Source organism: Myxine glutinosa, chromosome 5 (assembly GCF_964187855.1).
Source record: "Myxine glutinosa chromosome 5, kmMyxGlut1.1, whole genome shotgun sequence".
NCBI lineage: Eukaryota > Metazoa > Chordata > Myxini > Myxiniformes > Myxinidae > Myxine > Myxine glutinosa.
Window position 1 is genome coordinate 201,887,419 of NC_136265.1, and position 12,047 is coordinate 201,899,465.

At 44.5% G+C, this 12,047-nt stretch overlaps 1 protein-coding gene across 1 annotated transcript in view; it reads left to right on the forward strand.

The window, feature by feature from the left end:
* Positions 1-2,985: 2,985 nt before the first annotated feature.
* Positions 2,986-12,047, forward strand: part of PARP1 (poly(ADP-ribose) polymerase 1) — a 90,822-nt gene continuing 81,760 nt past the window's right edge. The window contains exons 1-4 of the mRNA XM_068115089.2: positions 2,986-3,309; positions 5,886-6,048; positions 6,158-6,273; positions 11,724-11,938. Of these exons, the coding sequence (XP_067971190.2) occupies positions 3,190-3,309; positions 5,886-6,048; positions 6,158-6,273; positions 11,724-11,938 (614 nt within the window). The 5' untranslated portion in view covers positions 2,986-3,189. The remainder of the gene's footprint in view (positions 3,310-5,885; positions 6,049-6,157; positions 6,274-11,723; positions 11,939-12,047) is intronic.

The following is a 12,047-nucleotide window of genomic DNA, read 5'->3' on the forward strand; positions in this document are numbered from 1 at the left end:
ACTTGTCCACTCATGACTGAAGACCTCCACCTTCTTGTCTTCATCCAAGTCCTGCACAAAGCACAGGTTTCGGACAAATGCACTCTCTTCCTCGTAGACCTTCTTGGCTTTGAGTGCCATGGACAGTGACTTTTTTGGCTTTGCTGCAAATGTGGCAAGTTTTATTGGGGCTATTTTCTCACTGTCTGTTTTTCTTGCTGCAGCCAGTGCCTCCAGTCCTTTTTCACGGGCGCTCACCAAGTCTGCAGATGCAGCTTTGTGGCCTGTTGAGAGGTTCATCAGCTCCTGTTCTTCACATGTGAATGGATTGATCATCTGGTTGTTGATGACATCTGTTATTTTCCTAACACTTTCAGCCTCCATTGTGCCTTGGCTGTTGGAGTCCTCATGGTGTTTGGTGTCATCCATATCCAGGTGTGCCATAGCCTTTGTCTGCTCTGACACTGCTGTCAGAACTGGAAGAGCTCGCAAGTATTTCTCCATGGCCGCTGGCTGCTGACTGATGCCAGTGAAGAGTTTTGTCTTGGTATCACGGTTGTAGGTTTTCTCGAGTGCCATGTCTGTCCAGACACCATTGAAACGACCTTCTGTTTGACGTACAGTGAACCGCCCATCCTTGAATTCCCTATGGATGTTCGGAGCCAGTGTAGGTGGGCTTCTCATTGCTTCTAGGTAGTGGGGCAGGCAGGATACATACTTGTAGTGGCCAGCAGCTCCAAGGTATGGTAACATATTTTCTACTTCAGCCATGTGTTCCTCCCACAGGCCTGCACGCTCAGCGTGGATGAATCGTTTCAGAATCATCACCATGTCCATTAGCCATAGCCTGCCTACCAAGCTAGCATACAGGTCTACCAAGCTAGCTAGCATACAGGTCTACCAAGCTAGCTAGGTAACGCAGCATAGTTGCCGCTTGCTTTCATAGAATTCAAGCTACTATGAAAGTCAAGAAAACAATAATTACACAATAAGGAGAAAAGGAGTTGCTTTACCTCGTCCGTGCTATATCCATCCAAAATATCCACCGTGTCCGTGTCTTGAAAAGCTATCCAAAGAACCCTCTCGCTCTCTCTCTGTGTTTTGATCTCTGCAGAGCGCGCAACTGTCAGTAGGGGAGGGGGGAGGGGTAGAGCGAGGGGAGATTGTCCGCTAGACTAGTTAATCAATCGCAGTTGTCGCGGGTCGCGTCGTTCTCTCGGACGGATGGCTGAATTTTTTTTTTTAAATTAAAACATTTTGTACACCACTCCTTTCCTATGCCATCTACAGGCATTGCAAAACGTCATTGCCGGGCACCGAAGGGGGCTCGGCAATGACGCACGCTGAAAGGGAGTACCCAGTTTTCACTCTGGTTGTTTTCTTGTTTTCTTTCTTGTTTTCTTGTTTTCTTGTTTGTTTGTTCAGGCGATATCTCAGCCATCCTTTGAGCTAGGAAGCTGAAATTTCGGCACAGTAGTGAGCAAGTCCTTTGTCAAAACGATATTTTTGGTTTTTTGATTAATCAATTAATTGAGGAGTTATTTAATTATTAGCGATTAATTAAGTACTTATTTAATTAATCAAATTTCCTTTCTCTTCTGACCATTAACTCAGGTACCTTTTGAGTTAGGAAGCTGATATTTGGACATGCCAATGACCAGGTGATTTGGCTGCAAAGGCTATTTTTGATTTATTAATTAATCAATTAATCGATTAATTATTTAATTATTCGATTAATGACTAAAAAAATTTTTTTTTTAAGTTACAGATTCTGATGAAATCATGGTGGTTTATGTGTTCTATGACCGAATTGATTAATAATTTAATTTTTTCATGATTATTATTTATTTATTTTCATTATTAATCACTTATTTATTTTCTTTCTCATTTGGCCAATATCTCAGGCACCTTTTGAGCTGGGAAGCTAATATTTGGACATGACAATGACCAAGTGATGTGGCTATCAAGGATATTTTTGATTTATTGATTAATCATTTAATCGATTAATTATTTATTGATTAATCAATTAATTTTTTTATTTTTTATTAATGACTTATTTAATTAAATTTCTAAAATATACATCTTCGGATGAAGAACGAGTGGTTTAGTTATGCTATTAGCCAATTGATTAAGAAAATATTTTGTGATAATCTTTTATTGATTTTAATTGTATAATTAATCAATCAATTAGTGTACACCTCTCCCTCCCAATGCCGCGCTGTAGGATATTTAATTATTTGGCATGGGGGCGGTGTACTTTGAATGTATCTGTACTTGTTATTTTATTTTTTTACTTGGGTGGCCGTTCATATACCTGGGCCCGCCCAAGTAAAGTCTATGTGTGGGAAACACCCTACACAACCCACTGAGGATTTTAAGAAGAAAAAAACATTTTTCACATTTTTCGATCAAAAAATAAAGGGCGCATATACAAAAATGGCCACAAAATTTTTTCGCAAGGTTTCCGGCAGAGCAGACCTCTCATTCAGCGGACCTTAATGTCCAAATTAATAGAAAAAACACAAACAAAGAGTATAACATGCCATGTCAGGTTCTCTCAAATTTTGGTGACTGGATCCCAGACTAAAAGAGAAATTAATAATGAAATCCGCCATTTAACGTCGTGACGTATGTTATCGCCGTACGTTCTTGTTCTCTGATTGGCTGATGGAAAGGCGGCGGGGTTCGCGAAATTTTCCGTTTTAATTTGACGCTTCGCCTCAGAATAAAGAGGATTTTATATTAAAATATATTCAATTTATATTAAAATAATGAAATATAAAGAAGAATTAAAAATATATATTGTAAGATCGTTTCTTAGACGGCAAAATAATTAACACAAGTGTTATCTCAGTCTCATATGGAAAATAATTTAAAATAACCTGAGAATGATTCTTGAAGTGGTTCTTCTTCAAATATGGCGTGAAAATGACCGCTAAATCTGAGATTAAAATCTCGTGCAATCTTCACCCGCCAAATCGAACCGACCAACCCGCGCTCTTCCTCTTCCTCATCTGCATACTCTCCTCCCATCCCATCCCGCGTTCGCTGTAATTCTTTGCTCCATCAGTACACACGTGTTTCCTCAACATTTGCGGCGCGTTCGGATTTCCTTGCGTCGCGCACAAGTTTGTGTGGAACGAGCTTCGGATTTTCAAGACGAGAGTTTAATTTCGCCGCAGAAAGCGCGCGTCTCCTCACGATTCCGCCATGAGTTCCGCGCCAGATATGGCGTACAAGGCCGAGTACGCTAAGAGCAGCCGCGCTTCCTGTAAGAAGTGCGGGGAAAACATCGCCAAGGACTCCCTGAGGCTCGCCTTGATGGTGCAGGTAACGCTACGGCCGGACTTGTGGGTTGCGGAGGGAGAAGTGAGGCGGCCTCGGCTAGCGGGCCTGAGTTGGAGTCCCTCCTCGATGTGTTTGTGTGGGATACAGTCTGTGGGGAAGGAGACGGAGTCGTGAGGGGATAGGAATGCCAAATGAGGAAGAGGATGCTCCAATAACCGAGAGGAGCAAGTTTAATGTCGATCAGTTCCTCAATGTCAATGTGTGATATGTCTACTTAATACGTCACCGAAATACAGAGGAGCTGGGATGGAAAAGTCTTTTTTTTAATCTTTTTTTTTTTATACTGAATCGAGGCTCGTGAAAGAGCTAACATTTATTTCACAAACAAATCAACCAGACAAACAAAATATACAAAAAGAGGGAGCGGAAGACAAGATGGGGAGAGAAGGGGAAGCGCACAACCACAACATTTGAGAGCAGGGAGAAGTGTGGGAGGGAGAGGGCTTGGGGGCAGGAGGCGTGGGAAGGGGGGGTGGGAGAAGTATAAAACACAAGGGGACCGAAATTAGCGGGGGTAGAAAAGATCAAGGTTTTGGATGGGGGAGGATAAGAGATGGTGGTGAACAGTTGTTTTAAAGACCTGGAGGGTGGAGTGGGATTGAAGAGAGTGAGGGAGTTTGTTCCAGAGGCGGGAGAAAAGAGGAATGAAGGAGTGAAGGTGAGCAGAAAGTCTTGATTTTGGCAGTTTAACCATAAGAGGGTTGCAGGCAGATCTTGTGCGACCTGTAGGAATATTTGGGGGACAGAGCCCAGAGAGGGCTGGGGGGGGCAAGGCCAGAGAGGAGTCGGTAGAAGACGGAAAGACCACCAACCTGCCTGCGGTGAGTGAGTGAAAGGCCCTTGGAGTTAGCTTCATCGCGGGAGATTCCAATGATTCTGAACGCTTTGGTTTCAACAGCGTGAGAGTAGTTGTAATGCATGGAATGGTCTCCCTGGAGAGGTGGTGGCACCAGAAACGGTAGATAAGTTTATACAGGAGGCACCTGGAAGCTTTGGGGATGGAGAGGTACATGAACATTGGCAGGACAGGTATGAATATGCAATGGGTGATTGTATGCATAGCATGGGTAGTGTACCTCTCCATCCCCTAACTCTCCTCTTTACACTCAGGTTGTGCCTCCTGGTCCTCTTCCCACTGCCCATGCTGCTGTATTCCTCTACAGTCCACCCTTCATTACCTTAAACACCTTTATCAGTATCAGATCACCTCCATTCTAGTGTGTAAAGTCACATCTCCTTCACGTGCTCCTCATGGATGACTCGAGCTAGGCCCGGAATCCATCTAGTTTGTATATGCTGAACCCTCTCTATGGCAGTCATGTTCTTCCTCAGGTGTGGCGAACAAAACGAGACACACTGCTTACCTCTGTCAACAAAGGTGGGCGGAGTTTGTGTTTTCACACCCGTCTGTCTGTCAACAGGATATCTCAAAAGGTTGTGGATGGATTCGGACGATATTTGATGGAGAGGTTGGGTATATGACAAGGACGAATTGATTAGACTAGCAACGGTACCCGCACTATGGGCGGGGCTTCAATTGGGAAGCCCAAATGAAAAGGCAAAATATCAGAAATTGAAGGCTTTTTAAAATTTAAATGATTCATATAAACATCCGTTGAATCATATCACACGCAAATCATCAAAATCTAAACAGTACATGGCGCCATTTTGAAAAAAGATTGAATTCTGCAAAACGGAAGCGGCCGCTACACGTCTTTCTCAGTCGCACGTTTATGTGTGAAGAGTGCGTGCCGAATCTGGAACACGGAAGCGGCCGCTACACCTGTTTCTCAGTCGCTTTGCACACGCTGCCATGTTACTTCGGAGCCGCACGTTTATATAGGAAGAGTTCGTCAGGAGTCGTTCTACTCTCTCCTGGTACGTAGAATAAACAGTATTTGTAGAATTTCAACAAAAGCCACATCACTGTTCATATCGGTAAACATTATTCCATCGTGTTTGGAAAAACTGGAAAAATAATATAGCCTATTTTACTCCCAGGGGTCCCAGGAATACCCACCCAAAATATCGTTACGATCGGTTGAGCCGTTTTTGCGGTACCTCCGAACGGACGGACGGACATTTGGTGAATTATAGTAAGATTTTTGGTGAAGATCTGAAACCGGGTCCAGATACGATAATCTTAAAGTGATTTTTGAGAACCATTGAGAGACACGGCCAAAAACAATATATGGCATGAGATTTCATAAAGTTGTGGACAAGTTATTCCAAAACTACATGAATGAGCAGACCTGGTGAGCCGACAAGAATAAACAAATTTGATTTTGGTTCAGGTTAGAATCCAGGTTCAGCCTCGTATCAGTGGGATACAAAACACATCCTTTGGGTCTTTCGGTGATTAATTCCCCCCCCCGCCCCCCCTCTCTCCTTGCGGCATGTATAGTTGAAATAGGGGAGGGGAGTGGAGGTGAAGATAAATCTGAGAGCAGGTCAGAGAAATGGTTCCGTTGGGGAGGAGGGATATTTCCTCCCCTGGATACAGGATGATGGAAAACCTCCATGGTAACTGCCATATTAATTACCCGTGTTCTTTGCAGTCACACATGTTTGATGGGAAAGTTCCACACTGGCACCACTTTGAATGTTTCTTCAACCGCGCTCGTCCTGCCGCCGCAACCGATGTCGATGGTTTGTCAGAGCTTCGCTGGCAGGACCAGGAGAAAATCAAGAAAGCAATCGAAACTGGAGAAATCAACAGTGGTAAGATGCACTAATATTCATATTTAATATGGAAATGTTGTGAATTGTTTTGGGCAAAATAATTGGACCATAACTTGAGAATCCTGATACGCTGGACAATTTGTTTCAGGCAAGAAGAGCGGAAAAAATGGAGATGCAAAAGAGAAAGTTCTTGGTGACTTTGCTGTGGAATATGCCAAGTCCAACCGTAGCAAGTGCAAGGGGTGTGAGGAGAAGATTGCCAAGGTGGCTTATCACATGCATTTTATTTTTTTGGTATACAAGATCGAAGCTGGTGTAAGAGCTAACATTAATCCCCCCCCCCCCAAAAAAAAAAAAACGACACAAAAAACATATAATAAAGGGAGCGGGAGACGAGATGGGGAGAGAGAGGGAAGCACACAAGTACAACGGTAGAGAACAGGGACATCGGGAGATCTGTGGGCTGTGGGAGTGAGAAGGCTTTGGGGGAAGAGGCATGGGAAAGGGGGGGGGGAGGGGGGTGAGAAGTATAATACAGAGACACTGCTAGGACTTCCAGGAAAGAAGTTGGTATTTCAAAAAAGTGGATCTGGGGTGAATTAACGTGGGTAGTAAAGATCAAGGTTTTGGATGGGGGAAGACAAGTGATGGTGGTGAACAGCTGTTTTGAAGACCTGGAGGGAGGAGTGGGATTGAAGAGAGTGAGGGAGTTTGTTCCAGAGGCGGGAGTAAAGATGAATGAAAGAGTGAAGGTGAGCAGAGAGTCTTGATTTTGGCAATTTCACCAGAAGAGGGTTGCTGGCAGATCTTGTGTGACCTGTAGGAATATTTGGGGGACAGAGCACAGATAGAGCTGGGGGAACTAGGTCGGATAGGAGTCGGTAGAAGACAGAAAGACCACCAACCTGCCTGCGGTGAGTAAGTGAAAGGCCCCTCACAATCGGCTTCATCGCGGGAGATTACAATGATTCTGAAAGCTTTGGTTTCAACAGCGTGAAGACAAGCTAGGTGCGAGGCAGAAGCACCAGCCCAGTGGGGAGAGCAGTATTCCATTGAGCTGCGGATGAAACCCTTGTATGTGGTGAGGAGCTCAGGTGTGCCAAGGAAGGACTTCGCACGACGGAGGATGCCCAGTCGGAGACTGGCTTTGGAGGGCAGATTGGAAATGTGGTTTTCCCAGGAAAGATCATGGCAGATAGTGAGACCCAAAAGCTTGAGCAAAATAACTTCTTGGAAAGGATTGTTGAGAAAGTAGATGGGAGGGTTGTCCAGTCGGTCTTTTCGGAGAGACATCGTAAGAGTGTGAGATATGTCAGGATTGAAAGACATGTTCCACTTGTTTGACCAGTTTGTGATTTTGTCCAGGTCTGCAGAGTGTGAGGAGGCTGCAGACTGCCGATCTGAGGGATGAGGAATGGAGCAGCAGAGAGTGGAGTCATCAGCAAAGAGACAGAGAGGATTTTCCAGAGAGTCAGAGAGGTCATCGATGAAGACCAGAAAAAGCACAGGGCCCAGAACACTACCTTGGGGAACTCCAGCCTGAACAGGAAGGGGAGATGAGAGAAATCCATTCAGGGCCACACATTGACTACGAGCAGAGAGGAAGTCTGCAAGCCATGTGTGGAGGTTTCCATGGATACCATAGGCGGAGAATTTGGTGAGCAGAGCGGGGTGCTAGACCGTATCGAAGGCACGTGATATGTCAAGGGAGACAGCTCTGATTTCCTGTCCATTGAGGACCTCCATCCATTGTTGAGACAGCAGAAGCAGCATGTCCAGAGTAGAGTGACCTGATCTGAATCCAAATTGATGGTCAGAGATCAGGCCATTGGAGAAGAGGAAGGATTTGATATCTGAAGCAATGATGTATTCCATGAATTTGCTGATAATTGGGAGAAGGCTGATTGGTCTGTAGTTGCAAGGATCTGTTTTTGCACCTTTTTTGTGTACACCGGTAATGTTGGCTGATTTCCAAGCTGATGGCAGATGACCTTGAGCAAAAGAGAGGGTGAAGAGAACAGAGAGAGGGTGCGAAAGAGCGGCAGAGCAGGATTATAGGACCCGTGGGCTGATGCCGTCTGGTCCAGTTGCAGAATCAGAGTCGAGGTTTGACAATAAAAGATCATTCATGAAAGAAAAGATTATTCTTTGCTCCATCAGTACACATGTGGTTCCTCAACATTTGCGGCGAGCTTTGGATTTTCAAGACAAGAGTGTAATTTCTCTGCAGAAAGCGCGCGTCTCACGATGCCGCCATGACTTCTGCGCCTGATATGGAAAAGATCAGATCAAGAAAAGAGTCCAGGAGCGACTGGGTAAGGTGGGTACAGAGAGAGATGGGTTTGGGACACAAGATTTTGATGCAAACACAGAGTTGAGGAATTTGGCTTTGTCATGTGCCGTGTCAGCTGTGTAGCCGTTTGAGGTCAGGGAGGGGATGGGGTGGGGGGGTGGGGGAGGGGGGGCAGACACCAGAAACAGATTTGACCAGATGCCACCAGGATTTGGAGGAAGGAGACAGGTTTGAGTGTTCAGTCTTGAGGGTAGAGAGATAGTGCTTCCTCGCTCTCCTAAGGGTAAACACACACTTGTTAAAGTATTACAATTACAAGTGAAATTAAAATTGCAAATTAAAATCAAATTAAAATTGCAATTGCAATTGTTACAATTGCTTAAATTAGCATTGCAATGTTAATGCTGAATGAAGACCATGACTCTACATGGTTAACATTTTGATACAGCATAGTCGATAATGAGCTTGTGCTGACAGGATGGCCTCGAGGTGCACAGCTCACCTCTAAGTGGATCATACTAAACACCGTCCGGAGACGACTGGAGGCCTCCAGAGAAACGTTTTTAGCAAATAAACCCTTTTTTAGCAGTCGGAACTGCTGTTGAGATAAATTCCGGTTTAAATTTTGAAAATCGGTTCAGAATAAGAGTTTACACAGCGTATCACATTGAGCGGAAATTAAATAAAGGCATGAACACCGTCTGAAGACGCCCGGAGAATTGTATTTCTACTAAATGCAATACGCTGTATGAACTCTTATTCTGAACCGATTTTCAAAATTTAAACCGGAATTTATCTCAACAGCAGTTCCGACTGCTAAAAAAGGGTTTATTTGCTAAAAACGTTTCTCCGGGTGCCCCGAGCGCTCTGGCCTGGGTTTGAATCCTGGCCAAGCTGTAAACTGTCATCCTGGTGTTTCACAGGCAGGGTGATTCATGTGTGCCGTCCCTTGGATGGATGATAATCGGATGTCTTGTCTGCCCGCATTTGTTTGCGGACTTTACCAAACCCCACGGTGTCCTACGCGAAGAGTAGGCGAGCTACTGCCGGCACCATTAACAAATTATAAATTTCTTCCTTAAGCAAGAGAGGGCATTGCATTAGCAACACAGCCATGTCCTCGACCAATGATGCTACCCCACAGTCTTGTGCTGCATATAAACGAAGAAGAAGAGGATCTTGCGGCTTGTTAATCGTTTCTTCTCATGGTTATTTGCCTCCTCCGAAAGGAAACGGAGAGGTTATTGTGTGCATGAGTGCACACAGATCTACTTGATACAATCTCTTAATTCCTCAGGTCCAATGTAATCTATACACTGCAGTTTTTTTTTTTTTTTTTTTTTAAATACTGAATCGAGGCTCGTGAAAGAGCTGACAACCGCGAGGGAAAGACAGCACACGGGGACCATGAGGGATAGACAGCACACGGGGACCACGAGGGAAAGACAGCACAGTGGGACCGTGAGGGAAAGACAGCACACGGGGACCACGAGGGAAAGACAGCACAGTGGGACCGTGAGGGAAAGACAGCACACGGGGACCACGAGGGAAAGACAGCACAGTGGGACCGTGAGGGAAAGACAGCACACGGGGACCACGAGGGAGAGACAGCACAGGGGGACCGCGAGGGAAAGACAGCACACGGGGACCACGAGGGAAAGACAGCACAGGGGGACCGTGAGGGAAAGACAGTACAGGGGGACCGTGAGGGAAAGACAGTACAGGGGGACCGTGAGGGAAAGACAGGACAGGGGGACCGTGACAAGTGTTGGCAAGAAGAGCAAATGTCCACCCTCATTTCATCTCTCCACATTCTGACATTCCGTCATTTGAGCCAGGGGAGTAACTACTGAAATCTATCTATCCGAATTCTTCCTGATGTCTTTGTTCTTCAATCCTTTCACATTTCTGTATATATACATTCTAATCTTTTATTGTTAATTTCTCCCTTTCTTTATCTATCTGTCTAGGCTCTAGGGAGAAGTTGATTATTTTCTGTCAGGTTCACTTGGTTGCTCATGTATGGGTTTGAGGGTAGTGGAGTAGCGACTGAAATCCGAATCCTGTCCAGGTTTCTCCTGATGGCTCCATATTTGCTCTTTACTAATTTGGGCTCCCTCTGATGACTCCAATGCAATATTTGGTCTTTCATTGGATTACAGTGATATTTCTCAAAACATTTGAAAAATATATGCAAGTATATTTTATGAAAAAATATCTGAAAGTACACAAAACAAGAAAGAGCAATCAGAGATTGCAGACCCTCGCCAGGGCATGTTTTTAGTGGTTTTAACGGCTTTTCTGTAAAAACAAATATGGCGGCCGAACCCCATGACCAATGACGTCATCATTTATTTTCCTCCACCAATTTATCCCTGGATGACACTCAACAAATTTCATCTTGATCGGATGAAGTTTTGTACTTGTTGAATTATAACGTCATAATGGAGAATTCTTTACAATGAGCCATATGTCTAAATTTTTTCTATGCAATGCCTTCGGAGATATAGAGGTGCAAAGTTTTTCGGATTTTACAAGATGGCGCCTGTACCACGTGACCTATGACATCATAATTATCATTAAAAAAATTCTACAGGAGGATGTGCACCTATTGTGAAAATTTCCTGTCAATCAGACCAGCGGTTGCAGAGAAAATCATATTTATTCTGTGCGGACAAACAAACAAACGGACTCAAATGCAATACCCTCTCCTCTGGCAAGGGTAACAAGCAGAGCCACCATGACAGTAACAACCACAACTACGTGTTATATAATATTCTTTTTCATGTTGTTCACTTCGTTTTACATCCTCATTGAGACTCGCATATAGACAACAAATGTGCTTGGGAAGTGCAACATGCTGTCTTTTGATTAAACCCGCCAGCAAAGCGACTGGTGGGCACGGCTAGTCATACATGAAACGAAGCAAGGCAGTGACGCACGAGATGCTCTATGCTCGTTCAGCCGAGTTGTGTTGTGTTCTTTGTCCATTGAAAGTGCAGTGAGTAGCTACTTATAATGAAAGGAAAGTCCGTTGAAAGTGCCGTGACTGATGAATCCATGTATGATAACGATGACTCAATTGAGTTCATGTCATGTGGCATGCGAATGTGATAAATGACTTCATTGTGTGAAGAAAAAAGGAAGTTCGTGAAAGATGCAAAAATTACAAACCACCACACATATGGGATGTTGCCTCCAAAAGGTGTCCCTCATTGAAGTCATTTGGAAAAACAAGTGCCCCCTCCAATGAGTACCGCCTCATCTCCCCCCTCCCCCTGCCCTTTCCTCTCTCTCCCTCCCCAGAATGGGGTTGAAAAAGTAAATACCCAGGACATTTATTGGAGGAAATCCTGTATTAATAAAATGATTACATTGTCATTATCATTTACAATTACTTTCCTTACCCTGTTTATCACAGGACACGATCCGGATTTCCAAGAAGGCAGTCGATCCGGAGAAGCCTCAACTGGGCCTAATCGATCGCTGGTACCACCCAGCATGCTTCACGTCTCAGCGTGCAGAGCTTGGATTTCTGCCTTCCTATAGTGTGGCAAACATAGTTGGCTTTTCCCTTTTGAATGCTGCCGACTGTTCTGACCTCCAGAAAAGACTTCCTGCAGTGAAAACTGAGGGGTGAGTGCTTTTTCTGCAGAGTTGTTACGCTTGTTAAAGTTTTTGGAAGTGGGAATGATAATGTGGCTGTGTTTGAAGTTGACTTGTTTCTAAACAACACACTAGTTGT